Source organism: Babylonia areolata, chromosome 33 (genome assembly GCF_041734735.1).
Source record: "Babylonia areolata isolate BAREFJ2019XMU chromosome 33, ASM4173473v1, whole genome shotgun sequence".
NCBI lineage: Eukaryota > Metazoa > Mollusca > Gastropoda > Neogastropoda > Buccinidae > Babylonia > Babylonia areolata.
The window spans coordinates 20,605,913-20,628,668 of NC_134908.1; the positions used below are offsets into that span (position 1 = coordinate 20,605,913).

The 22,756-nt window shown below is 45.6% G+C and overlaps 1 protein-coding gene across 2 annotated transcripts in view; it reads right to left on the reverse strand.

Annotated features, from left to right (window-relative positions):
• Window positions 1–22,756, reverse strand: part of LOC143277025 (serine incorporator 3-like) — a 38,035-nt gene that overhangs the window by 9,191 nt on the left and 6,088 nt on the right. Inside the window, exons 4-11 of one of the 2 annotated variants that reach the window (XM_076581748.1) lie at window positions 22,626–22,705; window positions 20,674–20,811; window positions 17,660–17,736; window positions 16,614–16,710; window positions 13,709–13,795; window positions 9,756–9,915; window positions 7,643–7,716; window positions 951–968 (exon numbers count right to left, since the gene is read on the reverse strand). In XM_076581748.1, coding sequence (XP_076437863.1) covers window positions 951–968; window positions 7,643–7,716; window positions 9,756–9,915; window positions 13,709–13,795; window positions 16,614–16,710; window positions 17,660–17,736; window positions 20,674–20,811; window positions 22,626–22,705 — 731 coding nt within the window. The remainder of the gene's footprint in view (window positions 1–950; window positions 969–7,642; window positions 7,717–9,755; window positions 9,916–13,708; window positions 13,796–16,613; window positions 16,711–17,659; window positions 17,737–20,673; window positions 20,812–22,625; window positions 22,706–22,756) is intronic. The other variant, XM_076581749.1, reaches the window with a different exon arrangement.

Genomic DNA, 22,756 nt, shown 5'->3' on the forward strand with positions numbered 1-22,756 from the left:
AGACAAAAATATACCAGAACTGAAACTGACCCCCCCCCCCCCCCCCCACAAAAAAAAAAAAAAAAAAAACCCAACCTATTCTAAGTGCACATCTCTCTCTCTCACTGCAGACAGACAGAAAAGCACTCTAAAACAGTAACACAGAAATTGTGTCAATGCATAAGCTACCTGTTCAATTAGAGGTATGCAGAGACAGACACTAACAAATGTAGTGATTAGGTCATAAGAGACACTGGAAATTTTACTGATTAAGCCATAAGAGACACTGAAAAATTTACTGATTCAGCCATAAGAGACACTGAAAATTTTACTGATTCAGCCATAAGAGACACTGGAAATTTTTTTTTACTGATTAAGCCATAAGAGACACTGAAAAATTTACTGATTCAGCCATAAGAGACACTGAAAATTTTTTTACTGATTAAGCCATAAGAGACACTGAAAAATTTACTGATTAAGCCATAAGAGACACTGAGAAATTTACTGATTAAGCCATAAGATCCAGCCATTTACTGATTAAGCCATAAGAGACACTGACTGAAATTTACTGAATAAGCCATAAGCCAAAAAGAGAAGACACTGAGAAAGAAAGAGAAAGAGGGGAGGGGGGGAGAGGGGGAGAGAGAGAGAGACCGAGAGAGAAAGAGAGAAAGACAAAGAGAGACACAGAGACAGAGAGAGAGACAGAGACACAGAAACAGACACAAAGAGAGAAAGAGAGACAAAGACAGAAAGACAGAGAGAGAGAGAGAGAGAGATGGAGAGAGAAAGACAGAGATAGACAGAGAGTGAAATAGACAAGACAGAGACAGAGAGAGACCGAGACCGAGACCGAGACAAAGATTCCACAGCACGGCAGTGTGTTAGCGCCAGGAGATATGGTTAGAACCTGACTCAGGCAGTCAAGTCAGAGAGCTCGCTATGGGCTGCACACTAAGTGAGCCACTCACCGTGCTTGTAGGAGTCACCTGTCGGTCGTAACACACAACACACCACACACAATACACATCATGCAACTGCCTTGCACTGTGTTGCTGTTATCATACATCACATCATGCACTGTGCACTGTACTGCATTGTATTACATACATCGACGGGCGCAATAGCCGAGTAGTTAAAGCGTTGGACTGTCAATCTGAGGGTCCCGGGTTCGAATCACGGTGACGGCGCCTGGTGGGTAAAGGGGTGGAGATTTTTATGATCTCCCAGGTCAACATATGTGCAGACCTGCTAGTGCCTGAACCCCCCTTCGTGTGTATATGCAAGCAGAAGATCAAATACGCACGTTAAAGATTCTGTAATCCATGTCGGCGTTCAGTGGGTTATGGAAACAAGAACATACCCAGCATGCACACCCCTGAAAACAGAGTATGGCTGCCTATATGGCGGGGTAAAAACGGTCATACACGTAAAAGCCCACTCGTGTGCATACGAGTGGACGCAGAAGAAGAAGTATTACATATATCAGCCACACAAACGTCATGCTCTATACTGTACTGTTCTGTCCTGTCCTGCAGGCAAGATCACCACAAACATCAACAATTTTACCAAGAAACGACAGAACCTGTGATCAATGTTAACACTACCGACATTGCTGATGAGTTCCACTATTCGTTTGTGTGTCCTTTTCTTTGAAAGTGACAGACAAAAGTATCTACCTAGATATTACAGAAACTGCCCAAACTCCCTTAAATACCACTTACTGTTTTCCGAGAAAAAAACACACCAAAAAACAAAAGAATATTGTTAAAACTAAAAGCATTTTGTCTCTTCTATTTGTAGTTCCTTTCGGTAAAGCTTATTGTTAAAACTAAAAGCATTTTGTCTCTTCTATTTGTAGTTCCTTTCGGTAAAGCTACGTCTGTGGTTAATGGATGAGGATGAATTATTTATTAATGTATATTGGCGGTGCCTACTGGTCTTTTGTTTTTTGCCCTCCTCTTTGTTCTTTTGACATCACTCTTACTGTCTGTATGGTATATCTAAAATATGTATGTATGTATGTATGTATGTAACGTTTCGATGCCCCCAGGGGAAACTTTTTGCCTTGCCTTGACCTGTCCTGTCCCGAACACAATATCCACAGTTTGTCCCCCACAAAACAGTTCAAGTAGTGTTCACACCAAGGCACGAACAGAAAGGAGCAAGAGGGGAAGAAATGTTGAGATATTATAGCTCTCCCGTATCTATACATCAGCCCACACAGGCATCTACGGATAGAAAAAGAGGAAACTTCAGACACAAAATGTCCACAAGAGAGGGGGGGGGAGAGGGGGGGGGGGCACTATTTACACTGAAAGACCCCCCCCCCCCACCCCCCCTCCCCCCCCCAGCATCCACACCTGAGATTCACATCTGACAAACAAGACTCATTCATCACATCACAGTGTAAATTACAGGCAACAACATATATATGATAGTCAGTCGTGTCCTGACTATGACCATCAGAACGGCAGAGGAGGCAACTGCTGTTCCGACTATTTGGGACTAGAATTTAATTATAGTGGAGAGTGTCTTGCCCCAAGTTACATCCCCACTCTCTCGGCCAAGAGGGTTTTAGGACAGTCGGCGTTGGGATGGTTCCCAAAGGCCAACAAGCCCCCCCCTCAAGGCTGCTGCACTAAGAGCCAGTGCAATTTTGCCTCCTAGTTTGAGAGTCATAGTCCTTCACAAAAAGACTAAGCTGTAAATGGTTTCCCATTGACTGGAGAAACCACTGATAATACAGCTCTCACTTTGCTGTTGGCCCATATGTAAACTTATGTCAATCTGTGATATGATATAAGCCGAGTGTTGGGCAGGCAATAATAATAAATTATGATAATCAGAGTATGCCTTTAACATAACTATGGAATATAACAAGTTTGTGGAAAAATGGGCACTTTATAACTGTTTTGATACAAGATTAAGCTTTTCAATGCTACCTTGGAACTTTGACATTGAACATATATTGTTTTGCTGTTATAGATTTGTCAGTACTTAGAACTTAATTATATGCTTACCCTATACTTTCTAATGCAGAAAACATATAAATTCTGTATCTGTAAACCTTTGTCTGAATAAAAAATGTTGAAAAAAAAAATTATGATAATCAGAATGCAGCCCACTTACTTCTGACATATATATGCAGGAAAGGAAAAAACATGCTGTAAGAATATCTTGTTTCCCCCCAAAACTCCGTAACAGAACTGACAAAGTATCAGGCGATAGTAGTCGTTTTTCAGGGGGTTTTTTTTGTTTGTTTGTTGTTGTTTTTTTACAAACATGCAGATACATGCAGGCAGGTTGATCTTGTGTTTAACACCTGTGACTAGACATGCTGGGAGAAGCACACACAGTGACATGCTGTTATGTATGATGATAACAATAATAATAATAATGTGAATATATAATGCCTATTCTCTAAACAGGGCTCAAGGGGCTTTACAAAACTGAGTAAACACACACACAATTATAACTAAGCACACACACACACACAAACACTTGCACACAGATGAGAACTACACAACAGGAACAGTGGAGTGGTGAGGGGGGTATTATACATCAGTTTAAATAAGGCCCTACACACACACACACACACACACACACACACACACATAGACACATGCACAACTTCAATGCAGACAACACCCATTCCACAGGGAAAGAAGGCGGACACAACATTCAAAGCTCTTTTCTAAAAAAAAAAAAGAGTTGCCCTTCCCTCCAAGCTAAGGCACAGACAACCCCGGCCATGCTGCGTACAAAGTCGGGAGGGTGGCGGGGGGGGGGGGGGGGGGGGAGTTAGTATCGCTTGCTGTATCAGCTCGCGAACCAACTTCCAGGGCTTCTGATAAACACAGAAAAACATATGCATCCCTGACATTTCGAAAACAAACGGAAAAGTTGCTCTGACTGTTCATTCAGGTCCCTGGGGACATTCTAAAAAAAAAAATTTTTAATTAAAAAACAAAACAAACAAAAAACGAAAAAAAGAAAAGAAAAAAAATTGAACATATAAAAAAAAAAGAGTGGAAATCATGTATAGGAGATTCAGTCTCAACATATAAAAATAAGAGTGAAAATCACGTATCGGGAGATTCAGTCTAACGATGGGATCGCCTGCTATTGGCAAAAGAGTTGTTTTTCCCTTGCCACTTCACTCATTCTATTGCAGGTACAAGTCAACTCACCCCATAGTTACTACCCCCATAGACAAGTCATGAGTACACCAGTACCAACACAACATTCAAATTTCCTTGAAAGCATCTCCTCAATGCAGCACCATCATTATTTCTTCTCCTTTCTTTCTTTTTTTTTTTTCTTTCTTTTTCTCTCTTTCTGTCGGCAAATGTATTTGTTTTACTATCAAAGTGGAATTTTTTTTTTCTCTACAAAAGTTTTGCCCGGGACAACCACGAGGTATTCTTAAGCGCGCTAAACGCAAGCTGCAGCAGCGCGGGTTTTGTCGTCTCGTCCAAAAGACTAGCACCCAGTCCACCACCCAAGGTCTAGTGGAGGGTGGGAGGGGGATGGGGTTTAAAAAAAAAATCGGTCCACATACATAAAAATAAAACAATCAATAAAACCTGTCCCTGGGACTCCATAATTTTTTTCTTTCTTTTTCTTTTTTTCCCCCCCTAATATATCAGAAGCCCTGAAGCCACAGAAGAAAAAAAAAAAACCAAAAAAACCCCACAGAGTTGAGGGGTTGGAAGGCAAACAACGTGCGCTCATCAAACAATCAGAAGATCATTCCGAATAAAACCAGTACGCTCAATGCTCAAGAGAACGGTGCTCACAGGGTTAAGGAGGGAAAGACCACCATACAACATAAGACCACTTACACACAGAATCTGCACAGAAAACCAAAGGGGGCAAAATGTACCCTCATCAACATCATCTTCATTCTCGTACAGGGGATCACATTGGATGAGGATTTTTAACAGAACATCCATCCTCTCTTCTCTCACTTGACAAACAAGCTTGTTGTCTGAACAAACACAGCCGGAAATGCTCACATTCTGTCCGGCATTCATCCGTTCCATGGAGCGTGTGTGTGTGTGTGTGTGTGTGTGTGTGTGTCTGTGAATGTGTGTGTGTGTGTGTGTGTGTGTGTGTGTCTGCGTGTGTGTATATACTCCCCTTGAAGGTTCCAACTTGTGACACTTCATATTTCACCAATAAAAGCCTATCTGTAGACAACTCACCAACACAAAGACTAAACTTTGAACAAAGGTATAGACACTGACCAACACAAAGATCAAACTGTGAACAAAGGTATAAGACACTGACCAACACAAAGATCAAACTCTGAACAAAGATATAGACACTGACCAACACCAAGATCAAACTCTGAACAAAGGTATAAGACAATGACCAACACAAAGATCAAACTGTGAACAAAGATATAGACACTGACCAACACAAAGACTAAACTCTGAACAAAGGTATAGACACTGACCAACACAAAGATCAAACTCGGAACAAAGGTATAGGACAATGACCAACACAAAGATCAAACTCGGAACAAAGGCATAGGACAATGACCAACACAAAGATCAAACTCGGAACAAAGGTATAGGACAATGGCCAACACAAAGATCAAACTCGGAACAAAGGTATAGGACAATGACCAACACAAAGATCAAACTCGGAACAAAGGCATAGGACAATGACCAACACAAAGATCAAACTCGGAACAAAGGCATAGGACAATGACCAACACAAAGATCAAACTCGGAACAAAGGCATAGGACAATGACCAACACAAAGATCAAACTCGGAACAAAGGCACAGGGGAAACCGACCAACCAAGGACCACCACTGCGAACAAAGGTGTAGGAACTGATCAGCGGTGGGAAAACATTCTGAACAGACTCTCCGTAGAGAGGGATTCTTAAACTTGGCAGGCAAAGTTCTTCAGAGGCTCATCCGCTTCTTAAGCTTGTTGGTGAGGGGGTGACGGTGAGAGCAGGTGGGGGGAGGGTGTGTGTGTGTGTGTAGGGGGTGTGTGGGGGGGGGGGGGGATAGCAACCATGGCAAAAATAAAGCCGCATCGTATGCACATCATGGATATGCTTTTGCATCTGAACTGGGTCGATGAGGAATTTGGGTGTGTGTTGGGGAGGCAAGGAATGTGGGGGCTGGGTGTGGGGGAGTTTCTGCCCCTGTCTGCTGGCATACATGCCTACCCCAGAGATCCTGTCATCAGAAACCGATGACGTTAACATCCGATAAACAAGAAATTGCAAAGAATTTTCAGGAACACATTCTTTTTATCTTCCGCATCCTTCTATCTTCCATAGCCAATTATGGAGCACGCTTTCTCTTGACTTCCGATCTTCCTTAAACAGTTACGGACTTTTATGTATGCACACACTGCTCCGAGTCATAACTTCCCATCCACCGTCAGGTTTTGTCCACCCGTGAAAAAAAAAAGTTCCACCATTTTAGAACTTTTTTTCTTTTTTTTTTTTTTTTGCTGCCCCGTCATCTGCACCATTTCAGTGGCATTACTCCCACGCCGCTCATTTAGATTCCCCCATACACGGCCCACACCCGGGTTCGTCCGTCGTAGTTCCAGCGTCGGCAGTCCACAGGGAACCATCGATGTTAGGTCGCCAGGAGGCCACACACCAGAGGAGACCCTGCACTGCTGCTGAGTCACTTCGGTGGTGTTCAGTGGTGCCTGTTCTGTTTTAACGTACTTAGGACACCACCTACTAAGCCCCCTACTAACGACAATAATGGCTTAGTCGCGGAGCCAGACTGACTGAGCGTCATTTTAGAACTTTAATTTCTTCAAACATGCCATCCGTGGCTTTAGAATCTGGAACGGTAATCAACTTTAACATTTCTCTCACCCCCAAGAAAAGCAAGGGGCTATTCCCAAATGAACAGTGTGTGCTGGTAGGTACCTAAAAGCTGGGGGTAAAAAATTCCATGCCGCCTGGCTGGTGAGTTCCCAAGGCCCCCCCCCCCACCCCCCCCCCGAGAAAACCCAAACCAGAAACGTCAGAATCAGCGACCATGCTGCCAACAACACTCACAATAACAACAACAACCAGGGACTGGGCCAGCAGTTAGCCTCCCGTGACCCTGCATCACCCCCCCCCCCCCCCCCCCACCCCCCCCGAAACCCCCCTTCATCTCTCACCCGCCCCAACACGCGAACCTTGCGTCTGGTCGCGGCCGCAGTGACAGGAACTACACCTCACTGTGCGTGTCTCTTCACAAAGGGAACGAGTCAATATGTGTGTGTGTGTGTGTGTGTGTGTGTGTTTGTGTGTGTGTGTGAGTGAGAGTGGATGTAAATATGACTGTGTGTGAGATTGTGTGCGCGCGCGCGTGCGTGCATGTGTTTGTGTTTGAGACTGAGTGCATGCATGTGTGTGTGTGTGTGTGTGTGTGTAAGATGCGCACTCTTGCATGTGTGTGTACATACATGTGTGTGTGTGCATACATGCATGTGTGTGTGTGTGTGTGTGTGTGTGTGTGTGTCACAAATCACTCCGAGAAACACGCATACACAAATAAATCAACACACACACACACACACACACACATCGCACATGTACTGAGCATACCAGCAGAGAAGACCCGACAAGACAGACAGACAGACAGGACAGACAGACAGAGGTTACTACGGTAACCAACTCACCAGTGTCAGCCTGCAAGATGGTTTTCTCCGACATGGTCAGCCTTCCCACCTGACTGTTGGAGGAGGTGCGGATGCTGCACACACACACACACACACACACCACATCACACGGTTAGGTTTCCTGACGGGCACAATAGCCGAGTGGTTAAAGCGTTGGACTGTCAGTCTGAGGGTCCCGGGTTCGAATTACGGTGACGGCGCCTGGTGGGTAAAGGGTGAAGATTTTTACGATCTCCCAGGTCAACATATGTGCAGACCTGCTTAGTGCCTGAACCCCCTTCGTGTGTATATGCAAGCAGAAGATCAAATACGCACGTTAAAGATCCTGTAATCCATGTCAGCGTTCGGTGGGTTATGGAAACAAGAACATACCCAGCATGCACACCCCCGAAAACGGAGTATGGCTGCCTACATGGCGGGGTAAAAACGGTCATACACGTAAAAGCCCACTCGTGTACATACGAGTGAACGCAGAAGAAGAAGGTTAGGTACCACACTCACCATTAGGTACCATCCAAGCCTTCTGTGGGTTACGAAAACAAGAACATACCCCGTATGCATCCCTCTGAAAACAAGAGTATGACTACCTACAAGGCAGGGATAAAAACGGCCATACACGTAAAATCCCACTCATGTATAAGAGTGAATGTTGGAAGTCGTAGACTACCTACATGGCAGGGATTAAAAAAAAAAAAAAAAAGCAACAAAAACAGCCATACACGTAAAATCCCACTCGTGTATAAGAGTGAATGTTGGAAGTCGTAGACTACCTACAAGGCAGGGATAAAAAAAAAAAAAAAGCAAAAAAAAAAGCCATACACGTAAAATCCCACTCGTGTATAAGAGTGAATGTTGGAAGTCGTAGACTACCTACAAGGCAGGGATAAAAAAAAAAAAAAAAAAGCAAAAAAAAAAAAGGCCACACACGTAAAATCCCACTCGTGTATAAGAGTGAATGTAGGAGTTGTAGACTACCTACATGGCAGGGATTAAAAAAAAAACCAAGAACAAAAAAAAACAAAACGGCCAAACACGTAAATTCTCACTCATGTACACATATGAGTGACCCTGGGAGCCACAGACTACCTATATGGCTTGGGGGTAAAAAAAACAAAACGGACAAACACTTTAAAGACCACTCATGTATACCAGCGAACGTAGGAGTCATAGACTACCTAAACAACGGGTATTAAAAAAAAAAAAAAAAAAAAAAGTCAAACATGTAAAACCCCACCACTTGTGCACACATACAAGTAAACATAAATGTCAGACCCCTGCCGGAGTCTCTGCACCAGTGGGTCACAGTTAAGTATGTGTAATTAAAAAGAAATTTTCTATCTAAAATTACGTTTAAATAAATAACATACTTACCGTGACCCAACTAGTGCAGACTCCGGCAGGGGTCTGACATTCCTGTCCTGTGCAAACTACTATCCACCTATGCGGAGAAAATGAAAGCAACTACGGCCGATAACCTCCCGGAAGAGGTAACCTCCCCTTGGTCCCGCTAGCTAGCGCCCTCTTTTTCCGGCAGCCATCATGACTCCTGTTCCTGTGCTCTTCATACTGCCAAGTTTTTTTTGGTATTTTCTGCCTGTCTGTCGATTCTCTGGCGTTCTTGTTTTTTGTCAAATTATGTCTCCAACCAGGTCACATAATTATGTAGCTTGATTGGGCAATTGTGCTAAAATTAAGGCGCGATCGCAATCGATTCGCTGACACTCTGGGCCCTCTACTCCTGGCCCTCTCAACAACGCCAACCCGCCGCCTCCTCCACTTCCTCCGCTCGACTCCAGACCTCCACCACCTCCTACACCTCCTCTGGTGACTTCTAGAGGTTTGTTGCCACACACTCAGGTCAGTGTTGCCTTTAACGTCATTTTTAACGATCGGCGAACGCACTCGACGCGATCCGCATTTTCTCGGCCCTGCCAGTCAGCAGCGTACGAGTCGACCTCCTCTTATCTCTTTACCCATACCCACAGTTGCACCAATGGAATGTGCCACAATCCCTTTGGGGAAACAACACCACAAAAAAAACCCACAAAAAACCCCCACCCACCCCACCCCACCCATCCACCTCCTAAACTCCTACCCTCTCCCTCTCTCTCACCTGGAGTAGAGAACAGCCAGCATCCAGATGACAAGGGCCAGGATGCTCTGGGCATCGAACTGGGTCTGTGCGTAGTCCCCACCGTCAGTGGACGGGGCGGCCGTGGAGTTGCTGCTGCCGGGGTTCACGATCTGGCTCAGCGACGGGTTGCACGCCTTGTCTGGGGGTTCAAACAAACACCGGCACGCGCACACACACACACACATTCATACAACACGGGGTGAGAGAGAGAGAGAGAAGGTGAGAGAAAAAGAGAGAGAGAGAGGAGAAAAGAATAAAATGAGTTCTTGAAAGACAAAAAAAAAAAAAAAAAAAAAAAAGGGTGAAATTTTAGGCACTGATCACACACGCACGCACACAACACCACACCCACACACCCCCACACACATACATAGACAAACACCCTGCCCACGCACACAAACACCCCGCCCACACACACACACACACTGACCAGGGTTGTTGGACACAGCAGACCAAGTCAGATAGGTCATGTCGGCACTGATCACACACACACACACACACACATACACATGCACACATATCACACACACACGCAAACACACTACACACACAAAACACACACACACACACACACACCTTGTTAAGGTTTAACCAACATTAAAACTGACTCTGATTCTGATCCAAATACACTGAACCAGGTTGTTGGACATAACAGACCAGGTCAAGCAAGATGATGAAGGCACTGGCCATACACACACACTACACACAACCCTCCCACAACCCTCCCCCCCTCCTCTCCCCAACACACACACACATGAAGATACTGACCAGGGTTGTTGGACATAGCAGACCAGGTCAAGCAAGATGATGAAGGCACTGGGCATACACACACACTACACACAACCCTCCCACCCACCCACCCACCCAACAGCTCTCCCCAACACACACACACACACACATGAAGATACTGACCAGGGTTGCTGGACATAACAGACCAGGTCAAGCAAGATGATGAAGGCACTGAGCATACACACACACTACACACAACCCCCCCACAACCCTCCCCCCCTCCTCTCCCCAACACACACACACACATGAAGATACTGACCAGGTTTGTTGGTCATAACAGACCAGGTCAAGCAGATGATGAAGGCACTGAGCATACACACACACTACACACAACCCCCCCCACCCACCCACCACCTCTCCCCAACACACACACATGAAGATACTTACCAGGGTTGCTGGACATAGCAGACCAGGTCAAGCAAGATGATGAAGGCACTGAGCATACACACACACTACACACAACCCCCCCACAACCCCAACCCCCCTCCTCTCCCCAACACACACACACATGAAGACACTGACCAGGGTTGCTGGACATAGCAGACCAGGTCAAGCACATGAATGAAGGCACTGAGCATACACACACACTACACACAACTCCCCCCCCTCCCACCCACCACCTCTCCCCAACACACACACACACATGAAGATACTGACCAGGGTTGCTGGACATAACAGACCAGGTCAAGCACAGGATGAAGGCACTGAGCATACACACACACTACACACAACCCCCCCCCCACACACACATCCCATCCACCACCGCTCCCCAACACACACACACATGAAGATACTGACCAGGGTTGCTGGACATAGCAGACCAGGTCAAGCAAGATGATGAAGGCACTGAGCATACACACACACTACACACAACCCCCCCACCCACCCACCCAACACCTCTCCCCAACACACACACACACATGAAGATACTGACCAGGGTTGCTGGACATAACAGACCAGGTCAAGCAAGATGATGAAGGCACTGAGCATACACACACACTACACACAACCCCCCCACACCCCCTCCTCTCCCCAACACACACACACCACGGCGGCACAAGGCAGCCCTTTTAGTTTTGGCGCGAAGCGGAGGGGAGAGGGATGAACAGCGAGCGAGCGCGAAACGTTGGAAAGGTGATAGCCTGGACAGACAGGCAGGCAGTATATGGGGCAGCGCTCTGGCGCACCACTAACTTCGCGCTATTCTTTGCGGAGCGCATGTTACACGGGCAGTGTGTACAGCTGTGAACAGCTTCGCTGCTGCTGATAAACTGTCAGAAACAGGGTTATGTGCTTTTAAAAAATAATACTCTATGTCAGAATGCAACAAGAAGGGCGCTATGGGTGTGAATGGATGTGTGATTTTCTGACAAATTTAACGATACCAAACATGAGCAGGTTTAATTTCCTACAGGCAGTGTACAAGCGGTCCAAAACTTAGCGAGCACACGAACATTCTGTTCGAACTGAGGAACACACACGGAACGTAGTTCAATTTCAACTCCGTGTTGTGTGTGTACATCGTTTTACTTGGAGATAAAACTTGTATCATGATATACATGCATGTCTCCACGATACAACTGGAAGGAAAATATAGCCAATACATTACCTAGAGGTGGCAGACCGCCCCGGAATTAGTATCAGTATTTAACGATCAGCTCCACTGAGAACTGCTGCCAGCCACTTAAGTTTCACACTTCTCTCAACATCACGGGAAGAGAGACGGACAGGCAGACATATATATGCAGGGACAGACATACTGAGAAACAGAGGAACGTGTACGGAGAGAGAAAGGGGAGAGGCACAGAGAGAGAGGGAGAGAGACAGACGCAGAGAGAGAGAGAGAGAGAGAGAGACGCACACAGAGAGGGGGGGAGAGATTTTCGCCGACTAGATGTTTTGCGTGTCAGTATGTGTGCCTTTGCTTGCGACATGCATTTGGTCAGTCTAAAAGATACACCTTGACGACACCATGCTTTTAGTAAACGATCACAATGTAACGTACTGACATGCATTTGTAAGTTCTAAATAATAAAATCCATTCCTACCTGAACTTATAAATCCGTATGAACTCCTTGTTTGTAGTTGGTAATCCACTCAGTTGAAGTGTGACACTGACTAAACTCAAACATTTTTTTTCTTTTCTTGTTTTTTCCTTACAATGTGTGTGTGCGGGAGGGAGGGATTCAGGGTGGAGAAAAGAACAGGGCTGAAAATTTCTTTATTCTTTACTTTTTGATTTGTGCCGTGATTCTCCTGCTTGGGGTACGACTTGCTGACGCATGGGGGAGACAATAGTCATGTGCTCTTGCATGATGACACGCAGTTTGTCATCTTGTGACTGCATCCCTAATACTTTCTTTTGAGTGAATTGACGACTGCGTGTGTTGCCTCCCCCCCTTGTTCATTTTTTTGTAGCACTTGATACAAATGCATGTGGGATGTTTGCCCTCTTCATCATTCGAAACATCTAGACCGAAAAAACGAAACAGTTCAGAAGAATACTTGGCACAAAGTCTTGCATTCAACCCCTTATCTTTATCTCTTCTGAGAACCCGCTCACCACACACACGACACATATTATCCAAACATCTCAAGTGTTCACTGAAGGTGTGTTGCCCAGTCAGCAATGCTGCCACTACCGCACCAGATTCCATTTTTGTCGGCACTCACACACACACACTTAGGTCAAATAACTGGATGTAACACAAACACTCGGACAGTGTCTGGTAAATCACACAACACACTTAAAGTTCACATTCACTGGAATCATGTACACAAAAATGACAGCAAACAAAAACCGGTGTGCACGAATATGATTAAATGAAAATCACTTAAACAATACACCTTTCTCTGCTGGAAACATAGGCACAAAGAGCGCGGCGCGTGCTCCCCTTCCCTCCCCCCTCCCATCCCAGAGGAATCTAGGTCAGCAGCCGTGCTCCTGACCGCTCACTGAACTCTGAAACTAAATAGCTCTGCTGGAAGTTAAGCGGCACAGCCGTGACACACACATGAAGATACTGACCAGGGTTGCTGGACATAACAGACCAGGTCAAGCCAGATGATGAAGGCACTGGGCATGCACACACACAACACACAACCCCCCCACCTCTCCCCAACACACACATGAAGATACTGACCAGGGTTGTTGGACATAGCAGACCAGGTCAGATAGCTGATGTAGGCACTGATGACGCTGGCCTGCAGAAGGCCGGATCGTGGCTGCACTGAAAACACACAGCATGGCAGTCAACACTGTTGCTTGTTTGTTTGTACAAGATTCAAGATTCAGAAACTTTATTACTCAAGGATAAAGATTTTTAGGCATCGCCCAGTCTTCCAATCTGTCCTTGTTGACAACAAGAACAATAACAACATTTAACGATAACGACACAAAAATAATAATTTTGTTACTGCTACATCCACTGCTACTACAACGAAGAATGACCACCACCATCATCATTAACATCGTAAAAAGTAATAAAACGAATGCATCCATACACATGCACACACTCTCTCCACCCAACACACACACACACATATATATATACTTATGCACATACAGAGACATGACCGATAGAGACATATAGCGGACATAAAGAAAATAGAGAAGCACAACTTTACCATTGCACATATACAAAAGTGATTAATTTGCTGATGCAGATGTTACAGGTAATAACATCCAATTTACAGGCGAACAAGCAAGAACAAAGCCACAAAGGTAGAAACAAAATAAATTCACTGCATGTAGGTATAGATACAAACTTCACAGAAAAAGCATGATTTTTGTATTTTTTAGCTGGTTATTAAAAAAAAAACAAACAAAAAAAACACAGAGAGAGAGTGCTGGCCTTGGGTTAACGCGTCCGCCAAGGAAGCCAGAGGATGTGAGCAGATCGGATCAAACCCCTCGCTCACCACTATTTTCTCCCCCTCTACTAACACACCGCGTGATGGTCTGGATGCTAGTCATTCGGAGGAGATAATAAAACTTAACCCTTTGAGCCCTGACCACCGCTTTACCGGTGGTAGAGAAAAATGACATAATGCCAACAGCAAAGTGAGAGCTGTATTATCAATGGTTTCTCCAGTCAATGGGAAACCATTTACAGCTTAGTCTTTTGTGAAGGACTATGACTCTCAAACTAGGAGGCAAAATTGCACTGGCTCTTAGTGCTGCAGCCTTGTGGGCTAGTTGGCCTTTGGGAACCATCCCAACGCCGACTGTCCTAAACCCTCTTGGCCGAGAGAGTGGGGATGTAACTTGGGGCAAGACACTCTCCACTATAATCAAATTCTAGCCCAAATAGTCGGAACAGCAGCTGCCTCCTCTGCTGTTCTGATGGTCATAGTCGGACATGACTGACTATCATCTCACTCACTACGATCGGCTTCGGATCCACTCTGTTTATGCATACCCAGATTCAAACACTCGACTGTTGGCCGCCGTTCTTTCTCCGTTTCTGGACCTTGCGACTGGAATGAACTTCCTCTTTCGCTTCATCAAGTCTCCACACTCAGCTCTTTCTCAAGTCTGGCCTTAAAACCCACCTCTTCCCAAAATAGCCTCCCTTGCCTGCCTCTTCCTTGTCTTTAGTTTCTACAGTTTTAGAGCCATGCATGCGTGTGAATGACTGGTGCGAAAGCGCTTTGATTTGTCTCTGCAAAAGATCCAGCGCTGTATAAATACCATTATTATTATTATATGACAGGAATATGAAAACGGTGGAGAGTGAGAAAGGATCAGAGCAGGAGGCCAGCCCAGACCCTCAGGTGGAGTGATGGCCTACAGGTAATGCGTCCACCTTGGTATCAAGAGAATCGGAGCGCTCCGGTTCCAATCCTGGCACTGTCGCCATTATTTTATCCCCCTCTACTAGACCTCGAGTGGTGGTCTGGATGGACGCTTGTCATTTTGGATGAGACCATAATCCTAGTCCAGTGTGCAGCATGCACATAGTGCACATAAAAGAACCCACAGCAACAAAAGGGGTGTCCATATACAAAATCCAATAGGAAAACAAAAAAAAACAACAACAAAAAAACTGCAGGCAGGAAAGAATACAAAAAAAAAGAGGTGGCGCTCTCAGTGTAGCAACACTCTCTCCCTGGGGAGAGCAGCCCAAATTTCACACAGAGAAATCTGTTTTGACAAGAAAGAGTACCGTAAAGTTCGGTCTATAAGCCGCGACTTTTTACCCCAGCTTCAACCTCAGCGGCTTATACAATGATGCGGCTTATTTGCGGATTTTAACGATCCCGGGAGTGTCACGTTCTCGTCTATTCTTAACTGCCCTTCAACTCACCAAAATCATGATTTCTGTCCATGAATTTTTGGATGAGCTTCAGGATTTATAAATCAAATCCGCACACACTAAAGCCTTCAGATCAGCATTCAGTTCTACTCTGCTCAAGCATACACCCTCATCATGCCGAAAACATGACATTATGCCTATGATGCAGCCTTCAAATTGAAGGCGATCGACCTAGCAGACGACAGTGCAAGCGACAAACCAGCAGCGACCTCCACCTTCATGTTCATGAAGTGAAAGCGAGGCTGAAGTCAGTGACAAGATGGCGGAGGAAGCTGTGCTGGTTCTCTTCAACTCGGACACTGAAGACGAAGATTTTAGTGGATCCAGTGAGCAGGATGACGTTGAATAAATGTGACTATCCCTAAATTATGGATCTTATTTTTGTTGTGTTTATTTTATTTAATTTTTTTGTGGCACTAGCAGTATTTTCGCTTGCTTTTCTTTGTGTTGTTCCAGCTTGTGTTTATTTCATAAGCTACAGTATCGACAGCTTTTCTGTAATATCAGTATGTGTTCCGGTACCAGAAATAAGTGCGGCTTATAAACCGGTGCGGCTTATGTATGTATAAAGTTCAATTTTTTCCAAAATTTAGTGGGTGCGGCTTATATACCAGTGCGCTCAATAGACCGAACTTTACGGTAATACAATAATACAAGAACGGTGTATTAGCAGATAAGCGTCGTAAACCATTCTCGTTCTGCAAAATGACACTCCAAACTGCCCACTGACCATTCTGCACAGGGGGGATGATGGAGAGGACGCTGATGCCCACACACAGGATGAGGTTGAAGGAGATGAAGAACTTGTGCAGCTTGCACGACGATCCCTGGAGGGGAAATACAACCAACAAAAATGGGGCTCACCTTTATGATAGGAAATTTTCTATCTAAAATTACCTTGAAATAACATACTTACCGTGACCCAACTAGTGCAGACTCCGGCAGGGGTCTGACATTCCTGTCCTGTGCAAACTACTACCCACCTATGCGGAGAAAACGAAAGTAGCTACGGCCGATAACCTCCCGGAAGTTGGTAACCTCCCCTTTGCCCCGCTGACTAGCGGCCTCATTTCTGTTTGTTATCTAGTTATTCTTTTCTTTTTTAAGAGAACAACATTAAATGATGCACAATTAAAATCAAGAAAAAAAAATGAAATAAATAAACTAACACTGCCAGAGTCTGCGCTAGTGGGTCAAGGTTAAGTATGTGTAATTAAATTAACATTTAAACTAAGGAAACAACGTTTCCAAGAATTCTTTTTTTGTTTTGGATTGGTCTTCTGAACTGCAATAAAATCACAGAAAAAGACCAAAACCAAAACAAACAAATCAATTATTGCTTGTTTCTTTCATCTCTCTGCTAAATAAATAAACAACAACAACAACAACAACATAACACCCTAAAAAACTTGCAGTCATGTGTTATGTCATACTGTGCTGAACTGAGTGCAAAATATTTTCATTAGCTAAAGAACAGGATCATCTTTCCAAGGAAAGAAAACAAAAAACAAACAAACAAAAAATACTTCAATCATGTTAACTTCTGAGTCAAAACATAATAAAATGTATTAAAAACCAAACAAAAAACCCACAAAAAAACCCATTAACAACTCAATCACAACAACAAAAAAATCACCAAAAAAGTAATCCACAGACAGAGAGACAGACAGACAGACAAACACATGCACCAAGCATCCACCCACCTACACACACACACACACACACATCAAGCAAACCCTCACAGGGGATGGAGAATGGCAACACCACGACACTCACATCAGCATAGAAGACGTAGAAGAGCACAGTAGCAGTGAGGACTATGATGTAGAACACCGCTGTGAAGAACATCAGGGCTGAAAAAAAAACAAAACAAAAAAAAAACACCATCATCATCACCATCACACAGTTTTTCTGTAGCATCAGTATGTGTTCCCGTACCAGAAATAAGTGCGGCTTATAAGCCAGTGCGGCTTATGTATGTATAAAGTTCAATTTTTTTCCAAAATTTAGTGGGTGCGGCTTATATACCAGTGTGCTCAACAGACCAAACTTTACGGTACTCCGTTTTCGGGGGTGTGCATGCTGGGTATTTCTGGTCTCCGTAACCCACCAAAAAAAGCTGCCGTGGATTACAGGGTCTTTATCGTGCAGCATCTGATCTTCTGCGTGCGTATACACCGTCCAGGGTTCCCAGGTGGTGGGCATGAAGCCAAAAAAGGACCTTTAAAGGACTTTATAAGGACCTCAAATCAGTTTAAAAGGACCTTTGCCGACATGACTTTACAGTACACCCCAATCTATTTGACATGCAGAACAGCAGACACTTACCTCTCATAAACGGAAGAACAGCTAATCCCATTTGACTGTCATATTTAGTCTTTGCAATTCACGTCACTGTAGGCTAGGCCTAAGCAAAGCAGCAGCAGCAGGCGTGACTCACAGCCACTGTACCACGCTTCGCGTCTGCCACCGAGCAGAAAGCGCACTACTGTTAGGGCCTAGGCCTATAGGCTGTATCCTCCTACAGTAAGTACTGAGTTTCAGACGATCGCGCCGGCATCTTTCAACGTGCTTTGCAACTTGCGGTTTTGGTGTCGAAGGTGTTTCAGTTTCGTTCTCAAGTCTCTTTCTCTTCATAAAACAGGACTGAACAGTACCTTTCAAAAATTAAAAGGACCTCCTGATGAGTTAAAAGGACCAACTTGCTGAATCAAAGCACTTAAAAGGCCTTTTGACCAAAATCCAATTCCTAAGGACTTAAAAGGACTTGAAAGGACCCTACGAACCTTGACCGTCACAACCCTGCTGCTCATCTCATCTTGGAAGCCTCTGGCAAACAACAAGCCTCACGCCTTTGCACATACCACTTTCTCCAGGGAGAAGGAAAGTGTGTGGAGTTTTTTTTTGTTTTTTTTTTTTTTGTGCTTCAAGAAGCGAGTATCGTGTAAAATGTTCAGAAGTGTGGAGGTGCTGAACGCTGGTCATTCATTCATCAGACCATTTACCTGATGTGAGAGGGATGGGTCGGAATATCATAGTTCTTATCTACGTTATCTATGATTGTGTGTGTGTGTGTGTGTGTGTGTGTGTGTGTGTGTGTGTGTGTGTTTCCCTGTTTCTTCATTTACTTTCACTTCTACAGGCCATTCTCACACACACACACAGATTTGTGCATGCATGTGTGTGTGTGTGTGTGTGTGTGTGTGTGTGTGTGTGTCTATTTCTCAGTTTCTTCTTTCCCTTCCACCTCCACAAACCATTGTGTGTGTGCGCGCGCGCATGCGTGAGTGCGTGCGTGCATGCATGCGTGCGTATGTGCATGCGCATGTGTGCGTGTTCTGTTTCTTCGTTCTCTTTCGCCTCCACAAACCAATCGGACACAAGAGTGAGATTTGTGTACGCACACGCAAGAGCGTGCGCACCTGTGTGCGCACACTCATGCATGCATGTTTAGCATCACCACCATATCTGAGAAACCTCCATCAGAAGGAGGGCTAAGGGTGTAAACTCAACAACCACTTGTTACGTCTCCGTTTCACTTTCTCCAATCCGGCCAACTCACCAGCACAGTACCAGCCGACTCACCAGCAAAGTACCGGCCGACTCACCAGCACAGTACCAGCCGACTCACCAGCAAAGTACCGGCCGACTCACCAGCATAGTACTGGCCGACTCACCAGCAAAGTACCGGCCGACTCACCAGCAAAGTACCGGCCGACTCACCAGCAAAGTACCGGCTGACTCACCAGCAAAGTACCGGCCGACTCACCAGCAAAGTACCGGCCGACTCACCAGCATAGTACCAGCCGACTCACCAGCAAAGTACCGGCCGACTCACCAGCACAGTACCAGCCGACTCACCAGCAAAGTACCGGCCGACTCACCAGCAAAGTACCAGCCGACTCACCAGCAAAGTACCGGCCGACTCACCAGCCCAGCAAAGTACCGGCTGACTCACCAGCATAGTAACGGCCGACTCACCAGCATAGTGCCGGCCGACTCACCAGCATAGTGCCGGCCGACTCACCAGCAGTATAGTTCTGGCCGACTCACCACCAGCATAGTACTGGCCAACTCACCAGCATAGTGCCGGCCGACTCACCAGCAGCATAGTACTGGCCAACTCACCAGCAGCATAGTATAGTACTGGCCGACTCACCAGCAGCATAGTACTGGCCGACTCACCAGCATAGTACTGGCCAACTCACCAGCAGCATAGTACTGGCCGACTCACCAGCATAGTACTGGCCGACTCACCACTGGCCGACTCACCAGCAGCATAGTACTGGCCGACTCACCAGCATAGTACTGGCCGACTCACCAGCATAGTACTGGCCGACTCACCAGCAGCATAGTACTGGCCAACTCACCAGCATAGTACTGGCCGACTCACCATAGTACTGGCCAACTCACCAGCATAGTACTGGCCGACTCACCAGCATAGTACTGGCCGACTCACCAGCAGCATAGTACTGGCCAACTCACCAGCATAGTACTGGCCGACTCACCACTGGCCGACTCACCAGCATAGTACTGGCCAACTCACCAGCATAGAACTGGCCGACTCACCAGCATAGTACTGGCCGACTCACCAGCAGCATAGTATAGTACTGGCCGACTCACCAGCATAGTACTGGCCAACTCACCACCAGCATAGTACTGGCCAACTCACCAGCATAGTACTGGCCGACTCACCAGCAGCATAGTACTGGCCAACTCACCAGCAGCATAGTACTGGCCGACTCACCAGCATAGTACTGGCCGACTCACCACAGTACTGGCCGACTCACCAGCATAGTACTTCTTGGAGCCCGTCTCCTCCATCTGACCGACCCAGCTGTCTGCCCAGCCGTGGGCGAAGTCGATGAGCAGGATGAGCTGGATGATGATGAAGAGGAAGGCCCCCATCAGCCCAATCACCATCCACGCTGAAAAAAAAAGAAAAAAGAAAAAAAAAGGAGGAGTTTGTATTATACTCCATGTTTGGTGTTACATATACTTACCATGTCAAACTGATGCAAACTAGGCCTATTGGTTTGCTCTGCTTGGCCAAATTTCGCGCGGCTAACAGTGAAAAGACGGGCCCGCCCGCTCTCAGCCAATCAAACGCCTCTAAAAGCTATAAGCGCTGAATCATTCCGTGGGGCAAAAAAAAAAGGTATTTATACAGCGCTCAATCTTGTGCAGAGACATGTCGAAGCGCTTTTGCACCAGTCATTCACACGCATGCATAACTCTAAAACTGTAGAAACTAAAGACAAGGAATGATGAGTCACAACAGGTCACAAAACTACTTTGGCCCGATTGGGCGATCAAGCTCATATTAAGGCGCGATCACAATCGATAACATTTTTATTCGTTGTTTCAATACATGTTTGATAAAAGAAGAGATTTTTTTTTTTTTTTTTTAAACAAAATCAAGAAAATTGCACGCACACACACAAAAGAAAATAAATAAAAGAGAAAAAACGAGCTATAAAAACTTAAAAAGGGGATGATGATGGTGCTTGCTCTCTCTCTCTCTCTCCACCATTCTCTCCCAAGCGTGTACCCTTCCCCCCTGCCTCCTTCTCCCACTCTCCCCACTTCTCCCTGCTCCTAATCCTCTCTAACAGGTGACAACATCATAAGCGTACCCTTTCCAAAGTCCCCCCCCCCCCCAGGGTGATGAAGAACAGTGACAGGCCCAGTTTGCATCAGTTTGACATGATATATGACACCAACAGGGTTCATACAGACTTACTGGACCAAAAACAAGGGACTTTTTAGGCTGGTTTAATTTGGAAATTTTCTTCCTAAAATTACGTTTAAGTAACATACTTACCGTGACCCACTATTGCAGACTCCGGCAGGGGTCAGACTCCTGTCCTGTGCAAACTACTACCCGCCTATGCGGAGAAAACGAAAGTAGCTGCGGGCCGATAACCTCCCGAAGTAGGCTATCTCCCCTGTGCATCCCTGACTAGCGCCCTCTTTTTCTAGCAGCCATCTTGACTCCTGCTCCTGTGCTCTGCATACGGAAATTTTCTTCCTAAAATTACCGTTACAAATTCATGACTTTCTCCCCCTCGGTTTTCGTTCATCTTTCCAAACGTTTCGGTCAATCTAAAAAAAAAAACCCCACCAAACATGTTCTTCTTTTTAGGGACTCTTACAGGTTCTGACTTCTGAAACCTACATTTTTTGTATTTGTATTTGTATTTCTTTCTATCACAACCAATTTCTCTGTGTGAAATTTGGGCTGCTCTCCCCAGGGAGAGCGCGTCGCTACACTACAGCGCCACCCATTTTTTTGTATTTTTTCCTGCGTGCAGTTTTATTTGTTTTTCCTATCGCAGTGGATTCTTCTACAGAATTTTGCCAGGAACAACCCTTTTGTTGCCATGGGTTCTTTTACGTGCGCTAAGTGCATGCTAGCAGACCACCACTCAAGGTCTTGTGGAGGGGGAGAAAATATCGGGTGGCCGAGCCGTGATTGGAACCAGCGCGCTCAGATTCTCTCGCTTCCTAGGCGGACGTGTTACCTCTAGACTATCACTCCACATGAATGAGACTTCCAAATAATTAAGACTTTTTCGGGATTTTTAAGGCGTGTATGAACCCTGTACCAAGTCTTACTCTCCCTGCCCCCCTCCCCCCCCTCCCACCCACACACAACCTTCCCCTGTCTCCTCCTCCCACCTCCTCCCCAAATCTCTCTGTACTTTCCACCACTTTCACACAATGTCATCGGCGTACGTACCCTTTCCAAAGTCCCCCCGAGGGATGAAGAATGCCGCCACGCACAGGCCTATCAGCATCAGGATCTTGATGGCCCAAAAACTGAAACATGTACATACACACAACGCTACTCTCGGCATGTGTGTGTGGGGG